At 33.3% G+C, this 18,094-nt stretch overlaps 2 protein-coding genes across 2 annotated transcripts; both read left to right on the top strand.

Moving 5' to 3' along the window:
- The first annotated feature begins 1,558 nt into the window (after positions 1 to 1,558).
- Positions 1,559 to 3,403, top strand: LOC121392425 (MAPK/MAK/MRK overlapping kinase-like). Its single transcript, XM_041523641.1, is given in 11 exon segments — positions 1,559 to 1,589; positions 2,194 to 2,238; positions 2,241 to 2,322; positions 2,526 to 2,538; positions 2,540 to 2,611; positions 2,656 to 2,775; positions 2,835 to 2,929; positions 2,974 to 3,066; positions 3,120 to 3,224; positions 3,272 to 3,291; positions 3,294 to 3,403. Coding segments are annotated over 11 exon segments (786 nt in total).
- An 11,049-nt stretch (positions 3,404 to 14,452) lies between these two features.
- Positions 14,453 to 17,572, top strand: LOC121392426 (gephyrin-like). Its single transcript, XM_041523642.1, is given in 19 exon segments — positions 14,453 to 14,487; positions 14,873 to 14,936; positions 15,059 to 15,074; positions 15,077 to 15,150; positions 15,195 to 15,289; positions 15,338 to 15,404; positions 15,481 to 15,523; positions 15,961 to 16,053; positions 16,106 to 16,161; positions 16,208 to 16,280; positions 16,283 to 16,320; positions 16,370 to 16,428; positions 16,472 to 16,625; positions 16,713 to 16,834; positions 16,877 to 16,964; positions 17,017 to 17,090; positions 17,146 to 17,210; positions 17,255 to 17,358; positions 17,402 to 17,572. Coding segments are annotated over 19 exon segments (1,491 nt in total).
- The last annotated feature ends 522 nt before the right edge of the window (positions 17,573 to 18,094 follow it).

An 18,094-nucleotide genomic window follows, 5' to 3' on the forward strand; every position in this document is an offset into this window, starting at 1 on the left:
CAATGTTGATAGGATTGTGTTCACTTCTCACGTCAAATGTCTTAAGATATAAAAGTAGTAATGAAATACAACTATGTCATGTTGGGTCATACCAATCCGTAAATTGTTTCTTGAATAAAGGAGATTTTATTCCCTAACTAACAATACCAAATACAACTCGACATTGTATTGAGTATGACCCTACCTTAATTAATCTCATCATCTTGTGGGGACATCAGTAGGAGACACAATCCTTCATTATTGAGATAATATACCACCTTCAAACAGAGAATACTAATAAATAAAATGGGCCCAAAGTTTTACCTCCAAAAGCCACTCATCTGACTCCATAACATCATGATACCCAACTATAGGAATGGAAGTCTACAGAGAAACATTATTAATTATACAAATTTATCTTTACTTACTGCTACAGTAGTTGGTTCCATAGCCGCATTACGCGCTCTAACACAGCTCTGGAGTAAGCATTACTTTTTAACCATTCTGTGTTGATATAACCCCGAATGATATCTATGTTCTGTACTCCAATTAATAAGAATTTTGTCATCTATGAAAAGAAAGTACATATGTGAATACTAGACTGACTCCATATAATTCAAGTCAGACTGTACTGTGCACATGTTAAATGAAATGGCTGAACAGTTGTGTAAGAAATACCATCATGTTATATAGTACACAGTGGCAATGAACCTATGGGAAACCAGGGGCATGTGCCCCCCCCAAATTTTTACACTGAACTATGCAATATGTAGAGAAACAATGAAAAACACTCATTGTAATTATAATAATTATAATTGTAGCAATTGAATATTTACCACATTCATTTTAATTATGTATTTACATATACAATGAATTGTAAGCGAGAAAGCAAAAAACACTCCTCAGCTTCTGGGGGACTGTGCCCCCAGACCCCCTCCTTTTGGTGCCCCCCAAAATCAAAATGTTTCTCCACCCCTTCTAGTACACACACATACACACAGTAAGACAGTTGTTTACTAACTGAATTATTAAGTTCTCTCTAATTTATTAGGAACTGTATACCGTCAATTGTTGCTGTTGATATCTTTAGTCACCACGTAAAAAGTTAAGTGGAATCGTTCTCTGTCCAGTGGAGGCCATGCATTCTGGACATTGACAATGATGTCTTAACCATATAGCATGATAGCTATGACTGTCATCTTTGTGGTCAGTCAATTAAGCTTCTTGCCATCTGTGCTAACATTTATAAATACAGAATTCTGAGACTCAGTGATTATTGAAAATGAAACATTGAAAAGTAAGTCTGTACTTTCGAGTGATACAATTTCCTTCGAGCCAGAGACAACATATCGAGGGTGTGGTTCAAAGAAAAGCCCAACCCTTCGATATAAGCTTTACTTCAGACTGGCCAAGAATAGACTCTAGTACTAATAGCATTCATTGATTATAAATAATATTCATACAACAAATGACATCATATGAAAGGTTAATAACAAATAAAAAAGACGCAGTCAGCTTTATTTGCAATGGTGTCACGACTACCACTTGACAAGTACAATATCAGTAAAGATTGTCAAAAATGCAGAGAGCAAAAGCGGGTAGTATGCAAAGTAAGTGGATGAAAGAGTCTTAGCATACTTGTAAATTACAAGATTTCTGCTAATAAATAGGCGTGGCTTAAAATTAACTTAGATACGCCTTAGTAACGGACTAGTTGATAAACAAAAATTAGAAAATTTGTCAGGAGAAGGAGAGACAGAGCAAAGAGAAAGTTGTTAAAAGATGCCAGAGAACTACCATTGACTGGGGGTAGGTTAGAATCTTTGTAATTGAAAGACTGTCAGGGAGACAGAAAACTTGATTGCACTGGTTCCAGTGGCAACCATTGTAGCATATTGAAGTGTGTTGTTATTTGAATTTGTATACTAATAAAAAGATAGACTATTTAGGTATTATTGTAGATGTTTTATAAAAGATTGTTGACAGATAGCTAGGTACCTTTATATCATCTTATTTCACAGTCTCCATATTCTATGTGTTCTTGTCCTAATATTCTTTTTTTTAATGTTGTGGTTTAATTTTTAAAGTAACCTGCTTTGAATTCCAACAAATATCAGATGACAAAACAACCTTAAGAACAATGTGTTTCACTCCCATCCTAATTATAGCATCCATTACATATACATTGTGTTACCTAGCAACAGAATTTTTAAGAGTTATTCCTTTTAGATTATCGAATTGTAGGTAACATGGGTGAAGGGACTTCTCAGAAGTTCTCAAATGCCAGAGTCTTCTGGATGGCAAGCTTTACGCTTGTAAAAGAATGAAACAAAAATATACCAGGTAAATGTACTCTTAAATTTGCTGGGTGCATCATATTTTTAATGTACGTGATATTAGCATTGAACAAGTAAATAATCTACGAGAAATTCAGCTCTTCGCCGCCTAATCCTCATTCTAATGTTATTTGAACTCAAAGAAGTCCGTCTTGTAAGTTTCATACATTGCTATTACCTTATATATGATATATGCCACTCACCTTCTAGTGACCGATACAATGGGTACCTTATCACTCATTTTGGAACTCATGGATATGAATATTTATGAGCTAATTAAAGGTATTTGCAAAAGGGCATTAACTCCATGAGAGCTTTGTAATTTTGTTACAGATCGTAGAAGTCATCTTCCGAGTCCAAAGTTAAATTATATATGTATCAACTTTGTAAATCTATTTACCATATGCATCGAAATGGAATATTTCACAGAGATGTCAAACCTGAAAACATTCTCATCAAAGTACAACTATTTTTAAACAGTTTATAACGCATTAAATCATCCATCTGTTTTATTTATAGGACAATGTGTTAAAATTAGCTGACTTTGGTTCTTGTAAGAGCATGTATTCAAAGTTACCATATACAGAATACATATCTACAAGATGTGTAAACTGGTAACTGCCCATTCACTGTACCTCTGATCTTCCAAACATTTTAGGTATAGAGCACCAGAATGTCTACTAACAGATGGTCACTATGGTTACAAAATGGACATGTGGAGTATTGGATGCGTTCTGTTCGAGCTCATGAGGTATGTCATGTCAGTAGTACATTGTCTTTTCATTTCTATGTGTCTCTTTAAAGTCTACGACCACTCTTTCCTGGTTCAAATGAGTTAGACCAGATTTCAAAAATTCACGAAATTGTTGGATCTCCTTCTGCCGAGGTTTTAGATAAATTTAGAAAAATGTAAGTAAAAATTTTTCAAATAAATTAATATATGCACTTTCTTATAGCCAATCTCGAAGTATGGACTTCAATTTCCATATAAGCATGCTACAGGGATATCTCCATTACTAAGACATGCTTCTAAACAGTGCATTGATCTAATAACTAAACTATGTATGTATGATCCAGATGACAGGTAGGACCACTAATGTAATAGACTCCTAACTCTATAGTTTTGTATAGACTTACTGCTAAGAGCTTTAAGGCATCCTTTCTTTAAGGATTTGAGGTAACAGTGATGATTCTGTATTAATGTATTGAATATTGGGTCAATAGAGAAGCAGAAAGGAAAGCTAAAATACATTTGAAAGCTCCACCCATAATTCAACCTGACCTATCTACTGGAAAGTTGACTTGCCTCTCCTCACAGAACACACCCACAACCACAGGTACATTACACTATTATTACATCATATTACATAGCTCTTGTCCTGTAATTACTCTACTCTATATACAATAAATTGTTTATATCATTTCTTTAGAAATCTTATCACTACAACACTCAAAACCCAAACAACGAGAAAATGTAAGTATCGAAAATAATAACACACAATTAATGTATAGTTAACTATTTTTTATAGTATTTAGTACCTATTAAAACTAACAATACTTTATGCCAACAAGTGGTACCTCTTCCAATACTTTAACACTCCCTCAACTACCTAGCAACCACTATTACAAGAGAGCATCACAATCCTCATATTTCTAGTGTTTTAAGCTCAGGTCTCCCTCGTTATCACACTCAATGAAAGTACCTACTCACATCTCACAAACATTTCCTTCTCTTTAGTTAGTGAGAACCCTCTAGAAAAGTAAGTTGTCTAATACACTACATGTTAATTAATATTGTTATAAACTAATTAATTATTGCACTTTATTATTGTTGTAATATACTGCCCTTAATAATATTATAATAATAATTATTTATATTACAGCTTAATTAATATTGTAATAATAATTATATTATTGTTATTGTCTTTCTCTTTTAGTCTCCTTTATCCTTCAGTCACGACATCATCATATGATCCATCCAGCACATGCTGTACCAACCACATCTCCCTTCACTTTCCAAACAGTCCTTTTAATACAAGAACTATAGCACAAAGAACTAATCCTCACTAACACAATGTTATAGCTTGAAATCTTTCTCTCTTTCTCTGAATATGTCAGCTAATTTATTTTATTACCTAAATCCCAATTAGAAATAAGATGTTGATTCATCATGATTAGTATAAGAGGAAGATTTTTCCATTGATGTTTAGTATAAGAGGAAGAGTTTGCCATTGACGTTTGGTATAAGAGGAAGAGTTTGCCATTGATGTTTAGTATAAGAGGAAGAGTTTGCCATGATGTTTAGTATAAGAGGAAGATTTTGCCATTGACGTTTGTATAAGAGGAAAATTGACATCAATGACTAATGTTATGATCATTAAAAAGTAAGAATGAATCAGAACTGTCTCATTACAATTCACATTAAGTTGGTATTAATTTACACACACATCATATTTAAGGACATAGATATTATTATTATTGCTTAGCTTAGGCAGTGAAACATCATACAACTTCAATTTTATAATTGTGCCAAGGAGTCTTCAAATCTACAAGCACAGCATGTATCATTGCAGTCTATTTGCTAAAAATAATAAAAATATAATTATTATTATAAAAAATAATAAAATCATAATGCTAAAAATTAATGATACTAGATCTGTAGTTCACAATATATTATTGTCACTGCATGGACAATATTCAACTATAAAAAAAGTTCAACTATACATATCAGATGTGACATTGTCAGTCATAAAGGGTATTTGGAAGTCATTTTTGAAATATTGCTGCTCCATAGGTGTGTTCACAGTCCATGCAGCAACAACTATACCATAATTTGTCATGAACTTCATAGCTGAAAGCCTGCATCATTAAATTAAGAAAATAGTTGGAATATATAACATTGTTTTTCTTACCTATTATTTATGACATCATGTTTGTTAGGTAAACAATATAGCAACATGGAGGACTTTTACATACCCAGTTTATAAGAATCCAATAAAATACTCTTGATCCTATGTAGCAATGGTTTGCTTCCAGCATTGAGAGAAACGTGGAATTTTATTTGGATAGTGAGAAAATTCTGTACTACAACAAGCTACTCCACATAATATATTGGGATCTTTTTGTCTTAACTTTTTAAGGAAAGAATTCGAAAGAGTGCATTGAAATTTATTTTATACTAGTATTCTACACTCACTGCATAAATAACATCAGGATAAAATGAACACAACTGCTATTTTGTCATAAAGTGTATTATCATTACTGAACAATGTCTCCAGTGGGAGTACTGTCTATAATGAGAATATAACAATAATTATGAAAATGAAACTGAAATGTCTTAGAGTTTATCATAAAGTGGTATAATTAATGTGTAATATAGTACACATACTTCTTCTGTGTTCCTTTGACATCTAATAACATGAATAGTCCTAATTGTTTTATCATTGTTACTGCTTCTTCAAGAGTGGAATTCTAGCACCAGAGACACTAAAAATACAAAATATATAAATCTAATTGAACATAAAGTGTTTGCTTGCCAATTAATGACACAACATTTCGTAAAATTAATCTTACCCAAATTTCACACCAACATCTAACGTCTTTGCTTCTTTCAAAGTCATTTCATGTAGCCATCCAGTACCATTGCTTGTTTCTGTCTACAACAGGATCATGAAAAAGTACTGGATGTCCATCTTTTGTAAAACTAGATCAACTTCTACAACACTAGCTCCCACAGTTCGAGAATATTGGAATCCTTCTACTGTATTTTCAGGAATTCCTCCTCTATTGTGAAACAATAATAATTATAACATAGTACATACAATAATGTGATTAACTGACCTGTGTGAAATAGGTCCTCTAGACATTGCTTCCCGTAGTTTCTGCATCCTCTGAGCTGGATATTGAGGGCATCTTAACCCACATAATGTAGCCCAAAAGAGACGAATCAGAAAGTAATAGAGAGTCGCCAGTCGTCTCAATAAGAAAGTCATATCCATTATGCACTCGCCGGCATCTTCCATTGTTTTAAACGGACTATTTTACAATGTCATTCATTTCATCTCATCGTCTGACTTAGTGATGCTGGAATGCTCTCACCATAAATCTTGTTTGATGAGCCGGTTTGACGACGGATATTTAACTAAAAGAAAATTTAATATTGAGGGTGTGGCTCCTTAATGATATAAACAAAAATTAACCTAATGGATATGAATTGATAATTAAATAAATAAATTATCATTATAAATTATATTAAACATTATTATTACCGATGATAATGATGGAAATAAATAATGTAATAATATGTTAAATCAAAGTTATGTATTCTGGTAAGACTCTTGATCCAGTTCCTCTAGGTAATCTGTCATGTAAGGTAACTTCAGAACGTGATGAAAATGATCTTTCTCGTTTCTAGAATTCACAGTCCAGGTTACCACGGCAGTGCCTTCTTTACGATAAGACTCTAAATTAAACCTATATTACAGAGACAAAGGTTCGTTTATTCTATTAAGTAAATCAACAAGAATACCGTTTACTTAAGATGTCATCTTTGTGAGTAATAATAACCCGACACCTAATATCTTCCATAAATAGCCAGTCAAGTACTTGAACATTATTCTCTCTAATAGTTCAGCCATCGTACTTTCCCACCTTTGCGTATAATACACTTGACCATCAGGAGATCGTGATAAGAGTGTGCCTCTGACAACCAGACCAGTAACAATATTCATATCATGCTGTCTTAACTGTTGATATAGAAAATACATTAATATGAAGTAGATAATATATATCAGTGTTTAGTTGTTGTAGTAAGGTTAGCATAATTGTTTATTTAATAGATGTGCTAAACTATATTACAGATAAAGGAAATCATGAATACACCTTGAAGATGATATTAGGAAAGAATGTAATAACAATAATACGATTATACAGAGAGGATCTTCATTGAATAGTTTCAATACTGTAGGCACGGTCTATAATGATAAGAGTTAAAATAGTAACTGTTACTCCAGTCATTATCATTTTGTGGTGGGTAGAATGTCTTACTAGAGTATCACCACTTTTTAATTCCAAGAACATGTACATGTCAAGTTGTTTCAATGCTTCCACTGTCTCATATAGAGTAGGAATAGTTGTTCAGTGTGGCTATTAATATAAAACAAAATATTGTATCATATTACCAGTCGTACAAACTGACCCATATTATGACCAACGTCTAACATTTTCACTTCATTTAGCGTTAAATCTTTTAAAAAACCAGAGCCATCACTGGTCCTATCCACTGTCCAGTCATGTAGCAGAACTGGATGGCCATCTTTAGTGAACTGGAGATCTACCTAAACTTGAACTAATCAAGTTGCAATGAAAAGAAATATTTGCTGACTTCAATAGTAGATGCTCCTAATGCTCTTGATAATGAAAGCCAGTTAATGTATTTTCTGGTATTCCACCTCTATAAATAATGAAAAGACAAGAAAATAATTATATAAAATAATAAATTATATTTTATTTTTAAAATATTACTGTACTTTACCGGTGAGCTATGGGGCCTTGCATAATGCCATCCAATATCTTCTTAATTTTAGACGGAGAGAGTCTAGAGAGAGGTTTATTGAAGATTATTCTCAGAGGAATAGTAAAGAAAAGTTGAAAAACTGATAAAAAAATACGGAGACGCATACGATTGATGAATACCATTGTTTTAGTTAGTTGTAGCTCCTTACAACTGACACCACAATGTGAGAAAGTTGTGGGCGTGTCATTTTGTTACTTTGAGTTGTCTCCGTTTACTTCAGTAAATTATTTAGGCCTACTTTGTGAAGTTGTGGTTTTCTGATTCCTCGTTGTTTTACAGAAATATTTGGTGGCAGTAGGAAGAATCTGTAAGTTATATGTATAGTAATATATGTGAACATTATTGTTCTGTGACTGCAATGGGAACTAGTAATCGTGGTTCAATATAAAACAGCCATTTTAACCACACCCCATGTCTTTTTCCGTCCACAGGAGAGTTGATAGTATGGGTCTATTTAGAACAGCTACAATACAAATAAGAAACACTCTTCCATTTTTGAGACCAATCAGAGAGATTGTTATTGGATTTGCAATAACAGTTATTTAATCTACAAGATCCCTATATCAGGTACGTCAAGGTCAAGGTACTGTGGTCTAAGACTGCCTATAACTATACTTCATAAGATAGTAATACATTTAGGATTAAGAAATAAAGTCCAAACATTACTTGCACTCTAGACACTTACTATAATCTGTAGTATATTACTTTTTAAATTCTTTAAACTTTTTTATAACTTTTTTGTTACTATATTTAGATGAAGCAAAGGCTAAATCAAGTGAGTACACTTACTAAAAATAGAACACATTTAATATTTTTTCAATTATTAGAGTTCTTACATCCTGAACTCGCTGATGAAGAGCATCACTAAATAATAAAGATGAACTCTGATAGCTGTAGTTGTTAAATTATGTTATCAATATTTAACTATTAACATAATTATGTATCATAAAATAATGTTGTGATGAGATAGAGTCAGTCATAATCTGATGGTATGGCTATTGGCTTAATTCTGTAATGTATTAATAATTACCAGTATCTGCTCTAGGGGTGTCCTAATAGAGACCTCTTAATATTTAAAGTGGCCAGTAAAGTAACATGATTGTTGTTGTGAGTGAGTTAAACTGTGTAAGAACTGAAAAAGTACTAGTGGTAGTTTTTTCAATCATACAAGAATAGATGAATCACAAATTAGAAGCAAAAAGAGCAGGTACAAAGAAGAAAATTTAATGAACATAATTAGAAATAGAGAACGTGAATTGATTGACATAATATTTTGATATTACTAGTAAGAGTTTAATAGACAATAATAATACAAATATATATTGGAGAAAGGAGAAGTGAAATTATGACAATTACATTTTACAAAGGGAATAATCGAAATGATTTATTGTTAACATGTAGGAACAGATCATACAGTTAGTAACCTCTGTAATTAGGAGTCATAATACTTCATATCATAAAAGTTCAAAAGGTTGTTAGAAAAATTAGTCTTAAATTTTAAGCAGTTCTTTTGTCTGTTGTAGTAGATTTAGCATCTCAAAGTCCTCCTACAAGAACTGTTAGGACCCCAGACAACACCATGTGGAGGTAGTATAGATTGTTGTCCACATTGTTTGGAAGGAGAAGAGATATATGAATTAAATATAATGTACTTCAAAATGTTTGGAGTTGATCAATCTGTGCATGATGTCCTGTAGAAGATATTGTAAAAAACTTATCTGTATATACTGGATTGAGTCTTGATCAGTTGTAGTGTTCTTCATCCAATATGACCAGAAAAAATCACTGATTGATGGTAGAATTCTCTTTTCTCTATCCAATCCAACACAATTAAATATGTTATAAAACTCACTGGAAGTTCCTTGATCAATGGTAGTTCTTGATTGATGGTAGAATTCTCTTTTCTATATATCCAAAGCAACATAGTAAAATGTGTTTAAAACTCACTGGAAGTTTCTTGATCAATGGTAGCTCTTGATTGATGGTATAATCCTCTTTTCTATCCAATGCAACATAGTAAAGTGTGTTTAAAACTCACTGGAAGTTCCTTGATCAATGGTAGTTCTTGAATGATGGTAGAATTCTCTTTTCTCTATTCAATGCAACACAATTAAATACGTTATAAAACTCACTGGAAGTTCCTTGATCAATGGTAGTTCTTGATTGATGGTAGAATTCTCTTTTCTATATATCCAAAGCAACATAGTAAAATGTGTTTAAAACTCACTGGAAGTTTCTTGATCAATGGTAGCTCTTGATTGATGGTATAATCCTCTTTTCTATCCAATGCAACATAGTAAAGTGTGTTTAAAACTCACTGGAAGTTCCTTGATCAATGGTAGTTCTTGAATGATGGTAGAATTCTCTTTTCTCTATTCAATGCAACACAATTAAATACGTTATAAAACTCACTGCAAGTTCCTTGATCAATGGTAGTTCTTGAATGATGGTAGAATTCTCTTTTCTATCCAAAGCAACATAGTAAAGTGTGTTTAAAACTCACTGGAAGTTCCTTGATCAATGGTAGTTCTTGAATGATGGTAGAATTCTCTTTTCTATCCAAAGTAACATGGTAAAGTGTGTTTAAAACTCACTGGAAGTTCCTTGATCAATGGTAGTTCTTGAATGATGGTAGAATTCTCTTTTCTATCCAATGCAGCATAGTAAAGTGTGTTTAAAACTCACTGGAAGTTCCTTGATCAATGGTAGTTCTTGAATGATGGTAGAATTCTCTTTTCTATCCAAAGCAACATAGTAAAGTGTGTTTAAAACTCACTGGAAGTTCCTTGATCAATGGTAGTTCTTGAATGATGGTAGAATTCTCTTTTCTATCCAATGCAGCATAGTAAAGTGTGTTTAAAACTCACTGGAAGTTCCTTGATCAATGGTAGTTCTTGAATGATGGTAGAATTCTCTTTTCTATCCAAAGCAACATAGTAAAATGTGTTTAAAACTCACTGGAAGTTCCTTGATCAATGGTAGTTCTTGAATGATGGTAGAATTCTCTTTTCTATTCAAAGCAACATAGTAAAGTGTGTTTAAAACTCACTGGAAGTTCCTTGATCAATGGTAGTTCTTGAATGATGGTAGAATTCTCTTTTCTATCCAAAGTAACATGGTAAAGTGTGTTTAAAACTCACTGGAAGTTCCTTGATCAATGGTAGTTCTTGAATGATGGTAGAATTCTCTTTTCTATCCAATGCAGCATAGTAAAGTGTGTTTAAAACTCACTGGAAGTTCCTTGATCAATGGTAGTTCTTGATTGATGGTAGAATTCTCTTTTCTCTATCCAATCCAACACAATTAAATATGTTATAAAACTCACTGGAAGTTCCTTGATCAATGGTAGTTCTTGAATGATGGTAGAATTCTCTTTTCTATCCAAAGTAACATAGTAAAGTGTGTTTAAAACTCACTGGAAGTTCCTTGATCAATGGTAGTTCTTGAATGATGGTAGAATTCTCTTTTCTATCCAATGCAGCATAGTAAAGTGTGTTTAAAACTCACTGGAAGTTCCTTGATCAATGTAGTTCTTGAATGATGGTAGAATTCTCTTTTCTATCCAAAGTAACATAGTAAAGTGTGTTTAAAACTCACTGGAAGTTCCTTGATCAATGGTAGTTCTTGAATGATGGTAGAATTCTCTTTTCTATCCAAAGCAACATAGTAAAGTGTGTTTAAAACTCACTGGAAGTTCCTTGATCAATGGTAGTTCTTGAATGATGGTAGAATTCTCTTTTCTATCCAATGCAGCATAGTAAAGTGTGTTTAAAACTCACTGGAAGTTCCTTGATCAATGGTAGTTCTTGAATGATGGTAGAATTCTCTTTTCTATCCAAAGCAACATAGTAAAATGTATTTAAAACTCACTGGAAGTTCCTTGATCAATGGTAGTTCTTGAATGATGGTAGAATTCTCAACATAGTAAAATACTTTAAAGAACTTCTTGATACAGTATTAGAAAATAAGAACATAATAATAGCTGGACAGTAATGACAATTTAGATCACAATAACTTACTTCATTAACAAACCTGTGTCCACAAGAATGAATGGAAGATATAGAAAATAAACTAAAATAAATAAGGCCCGAAGATAGTGACTCATGAAAAGCTCATTAAATTAGAAATATGCAAAGCAATACAAAATTTATATTCATGAAAAGTTCAAAAATTGGAAATAAACTAGAAAATTAAGCTGTCTTAAATTACTCAATGTCAGTATAATGTGAGACAATCTTCAAAAATAGGTCATATTTGAGAAGAAAATGAAACATATACACACTGTCTTTAAATGCTCAATTAAACCAACAAAATTGCTTCAAAATAAATGCCAAACGTAAAATACGTGAAATTTTAATAGCACACGCTATATATGCCCCAATATGTAAATGTCTTGAATGTCCAAACTCATTAATGTAGGCTGTCTTTTAGTCCAATAATGCTAAGCTATCTTTAGCTTAATAATGATAAGCTGTCTTTAAATACCCAAGACCTGACCTCAATAATATTCTCTTTAGTTATTATGATAAGCTGTCTTTAAATGCCCATGTTCAATAAATAATGAATGCCTTGTGCTATCTTTGCATTAAGCTGTCTTTAGAGCTCTCTGTAAGTCATCAATAGTCAATGAAATATTACAAAACTAATGATAACTCAATACTAATCTGAAGATGATGAATTGATATATGATCATAGCAATTAATTCAGAAGCAATATCAGAAAAGCTTCCATTGAAGAAACTCTTGAAGCTAATGCTCACAGTGCAATGCAGCAACAGCAATATACACAATAGAGTAATAGAAACTAGTCCTCATGTACTACGGGTACACAAAGGTATCACTAGTTTCTACAATACATTATATATTAGGACTTCCATCTCCTTATAATGAACTGTATTAGTGCTTAGTTCTGTTATATAATGTAGTAGTACAGTTAATGTCACATAACGTACAGTTACTAAACAAAAAGACAAGGTAACTCACAGTTTTGAAGGAAGACAAGCAAGACAAGACAAGCACAACAACAACAACAAATAAAATAAAATAATACAGAGGTGTATGCGGACATAATACACCCAGTAAAAGCTGGGGAAAAACTAGACCCAGTAAAAGCTGGGTAGACTTAGGTAGCCCAGAAAAAGCTGGGTAAAAAGTAGATGGGCCACAAAAAACTAACCTACATGCTCAAAATGTATCAATTATCTAGACCTAAGAAAACTAGGACCACATGATACCTTGTTGATCATGCACTCCTATCAAAAGCTAGATAACCCGGTCTATAAAAACTAAGTGGTGGCCCAGTCTACAAAAACTAGATGGCCCAGATATCGTCAGAGTCAAAGCTAAGCTGTGGGCCAGAAATGACTCCTACCGAAGCGAACACACAGTGATAACCCAACTAAGCACAAACAAATCCCTTAGATACAGCGATGCATCAACAAATGGATTTGTAACAGAACATAGGGAGATGGAAGTCTATATTGTCATGTGATGTTAGCATGCAAGTCTTCACTTTAGTCCATCATATGTATGTTGTCCATCATGCAACTACCCAATACATGAGACAGTGTACACTACATACATGAACAGACTTACAGGTTACCAATAATAACCAACAATACAACATCCCTCAATAAAATCATAACTACTCCAGAGTGGTACACAACATGATAGAGCACATTAACAGAGATAAGTGATGCAATTAAATCCAGGGTTTTCATCGTCCTATAGATAGAAGAAATAAAATATAAATACTGGAAGATAGAAAAACAACCATCAAGGGCTAAAACCAGTTATTGCAATGATACATACATAGAAAAATGATCTTAAAACAAAAACAATATTTAACCCTCACAAATATATATATTATTTTAGTTATTTCTAACAAAGTGCATTTCCTTTTTAGGATGCTTCACATTCACAATTAATGTACTAATTGAAATACTACAGTTATACATAAGACATATCATTAATATAACTTTATACTAATAAACACACTAATATTAAGGAGAGAATGAAGACAGCTCTATACTAGTTGACAACATAGACTATAAGTACTGGTACTCACTTTTATCTTCTCCTGTCAGAATATAATGTGAAGAGCATGGTCTGAAATAGTCATCAGTCTTTTGAGAAATAACAACATTAGTTTAGGCTCCAGGGATCCACCAGCTCTGCATTCAGTCAAACAGAAGAACAGTGCAGATTTGTACTGTTTTTATACCACGTTTTTCCCGGGTTTTATTTTGAGCATGCGCAGTAAGATATAAACTAGAGCAACTTGTTAGAGAAACTGGTTTTACCAGTCACTACATTGTATTGTAGGAACAATATGAAATAGTGTTACTTTGATAAGCACAATGGATGTGTTATTATCAGAAATAAAGTAATCTGATTGGTCAGTGGGATCCCACCATGAACATGTCTTGTGGCTTACAATATATTACATCATTCACTCAATTATTAAAAATCAATAATCATTTAAAAACTGTCTATATGAGATGTAAGATTAATAGACAGGATAGTCGGCCCTTTGTTCAAATTGAAATTGAAAAACTATTTAAATGGAACCACAGATATTTGACTCTCAGAAATTCAAGTGTGCAATTACAGATGTTTTTCCTTCCAATAAAAACGACTTCTCATTTTAGGCTGTCTAGATTAGCACTCAAAATACATCATAACATTTGCTATCATTGTCTGGAGGTGTGGCTCACAGGAAGAAGGACCCCACTAATGAAGTATGGCAAAGAGAAAAGCAGGAGTTTTAACAGGTGTGTGTATGTAATACTCTTGTCCATTTTATTTATATATGTAATGTAGTTAGTGACAGGTGCTTCAAAGGTGAGGCAGAAGATACAAGTGGTCCAAATCTGATAAGACTCCTTGTTGACTGGCAAGAGTAAGTACTGGTATAATTCCAATCCCAAACCATTGGTGTCTGAGAATGGGCCTGAACTAGTATTCGTATTATTATTTTATAGGCTGAACATTAGTAATGTTGATGTCACTAGTAAGTGTGTTCCTGATCAAATGGAGGCTATTCAGGTAATTATGACCAGTAATCTTAGAGAGTCCACTATTCCTCCCCTCGGGCATATCATTGAGAGAGAAGGAAGGGTTGGCTTGCTGAAACTATATACTGATGAGTATTGATTTCATCAAATTAGGAAGTCTTAATTGATTGGGTGATAGAAGAAACTTAAGTCTCATTCTCACTACTGGTGGAACAGGATTCAGTCCAAGAGACATTACACCAGAAGTAGTATTTACATAAAATATTATTTCATATTAGGTTATACTTAGGCAACTAAACTAGTACTAGATAAAGAGGCTCCAGGTTTGGTTACTGCTATGATCAGTAAATCCTTAGAGATTACACCAATGGCAATGTTGTCAAGGTAACATATTTATTGAACTCATTTAATACAAGACTAACTGTTTTATAGACCTGTTTGTGGTATTAGAAATAATTCTCTAATTGTTAATTTACCAGGTAGCAAAAAGGGATCAGAAGTAAGAATAGCGTGTGTGTGTGTGTGTGAGTGTGTGAGAGAGAGAATAAATCTAATCTTCTTGTTTACATATACAGGAATGTTTTACTATTCTACGACCAACACTACCACATGCTCTGGGTAAGTCTAAGAGGTAGCTATTTTACTGAACAATTTAGTACAAATATAGATCTATTATCTGGATCACATCAACGTGTCCACCAAACACATCAAGAAATGACTGGGTCCAAATCACATGACATTCACATGATCTCACATCATTCATGTTCTCATGGACATGTTAAAACTCACACAGGGACACGAAGTATGACACTCGTGATTTCACACAAAACTTGTATTGTCTAACAAATATTGGTTTCTAGCAAAGGAGGATTTTCATCCAGTGGCACTGCGCCCACGTCATTCTCCATATCCTATGTTATCAGTGGATGAAGCACTTCATGTGATATCACAGAATACACCCTCACATCTACTAACAGAACAGAAATCTCTTGTAGGTATGTTTCTTTATTTTGTGTTGGATATTAGAAGAGGTTAACAATATGTTACATTATCAGATGCTTTACAATGTGTCTTGGCAGAAGATATTATTGCTGGTCAACCCTTACCTCCTTTTCCAGCATCCATAAAAGATGGTTATGCTGTTATTAGTAAGTCATCTTCAAGGAGAGAGGCTAGGGATATAATTTAAAAACTTTACAGGTGCTGATGGAACAGGTGAGAGAGATGTCTTGGCTCCAGTTGCAGCTGGTGAAATGGTAAATATTTTTACATAAAAACATATGACATGTCTGACTAGTCTAGTATTACAGTAGTCTCTGGAGTGTGGCTCGAATCACTACAGGTGCTCCTCTACCTAATGGTGCTGATGCTGTGTTATGGTGGAAGATACTGAGTTAATAGCCAGTACTGATGATGTAAGTGTTTGGTGTGCTAAGCTAAGATGACAATTATTGTTATTGTCAGGGAAAAATAGAGAAAAAAATAAAGATCTTATCCTCAGTGAAACCAGGAAAAGATATTAGGTACTTCTCTAGTTATCATAGTTATAATTATATATTATTCTAGACCCGTGGGTTCAGATATTGCCAAAGGTGATATTGTATTGGAAAAGGGAAGTGTATTGGGACCATCTGAAATTGGATTAGCTGCATCTGTTGGAGTAACATTACTCACTGTCTATAAAACTCCTCGAGTGGCAGTGTTATCAACAGGAAATGAAGTGATTATTATCTATTAATCAGTTTGTCTGTTTGTCCATCCATCCATTCATTCATTCATTGTCTGTATGTCCCATCCATCTATCTAGGTTATTAATCCAGGTAAAGTGCTGGTTCCTGGTCAGATTTATGACAGTAATCGTTATTCATTACTTGCTGCTATTAAACAATATGATTTCCAAGGAATTGATATCGGAATAGCACAAGATACGTAAGTTAACCACTTCCATCCACTTCTCATTACAATATATAGGAGAGAAGCATTAGTAGAGCAAATTACACTGGGTCTAGACAAAGCTGATGTATTAATTACTTCTGGGGGTGTATCAATGGGAGAGAAGGTATGCAATGGACGTGACACATTTATAGTATTACCATTTCTTATCTATAAAGGATCTCTTGAAGCCAGTTCTAGTGAAAGATTTTAATGCTACTATCCACTTTGGTAGAGTCTTCATGAAACCAGGGTACAATAAAATGTAATATATATAAATAATATTATACATTTATTTCTTGTATTAGGAAACCAACAACTTTTGCTACTGTGATGAGAGGAAGTATACAAAAACTCGTGTTTTCTTTACCAGGTACACAACAATAATCTAGTCAATATGATAACTTGTAATTTTAGGTAATCCTGTGTCAGCTGCCGTCACTTTTCATTTGTTTGTGTTACCAGCATTGAAGAAACTTGCTGGTCATTTAAACTATCAACCAACCATTGTACCAGCTAAAGTAAAGTTGATATGATTAATTCATGTATATCTGTGTGTTTTAGATCTCTAGACCAATATCTTTAGATCCTCGTCCTGAGTATCATCGTGTGAAATTGGTCTGGCATGAACAGGAACCTGTGCCATATGTGGAGTCAACTGGGATACAGCAAAGTAGTCGTTTGCTAAGTATGAAAGGAGCTGATGGACTTGTTTGTGTTACCATCAAAGAGTGATCAGTGAATGAGCTTAAATCAGGAGAGATGGTAAAAGTTATATTGTTTAAGAATTAAATGAGAAACAATGATGGAAAAGAATGTTGATAGATGTAAACAATAGATGTAAATAAAGAAAATATGATTAATGAGATTGTAAATGATTGATGAGGTAATAACAATAGTTATTTTTAAAGTGTAAACAAAAGCATTTTTCAGTGTGGCCTTTTCAAGTCATCCTTGTCTTCTTTCCTCTCAAATGGTTTGCTTCTATTCTTGCATGATGAGCTAAAACATCTCCAAAATCATAATGTTTCATTAGCAGCTACAGTAGCAATCATCTCTTCACTGGGACTTTGAGCCATGTAAAGATTTGACCATTGTGACCATTGAGTGTAGGTAATTAGCATTTAAAAATACGTTTCTAGCAAACGTAACCATAGCAACGTAAATTAGAGGGAGATTCCCTTTATTAAGTCTATGGCTACTGGTGATGGTGAAGCTATTACTGCAGCAGTTTCAAATGTTCAAGAATTAAGGACG

This window comes from Gigantopelta aegis, unplaced genomic scaffold (genome assembly GCF_016097555.1).
Source record: "Gigantopelta aegis isolate Gae_Host unplaced genomic scaffold, Gae_host_genome ctg3799_pilon_pilon:::debris, whole genome shotgun sequence".
Classification (NCBI taxonomy): domain Eukaryota; kingdom Metazoa; phylum Mollusca; class Gastropoda; order Neomphalida; family Peltospiridae; genus Gigantopelta; species Gigantopelta aegis.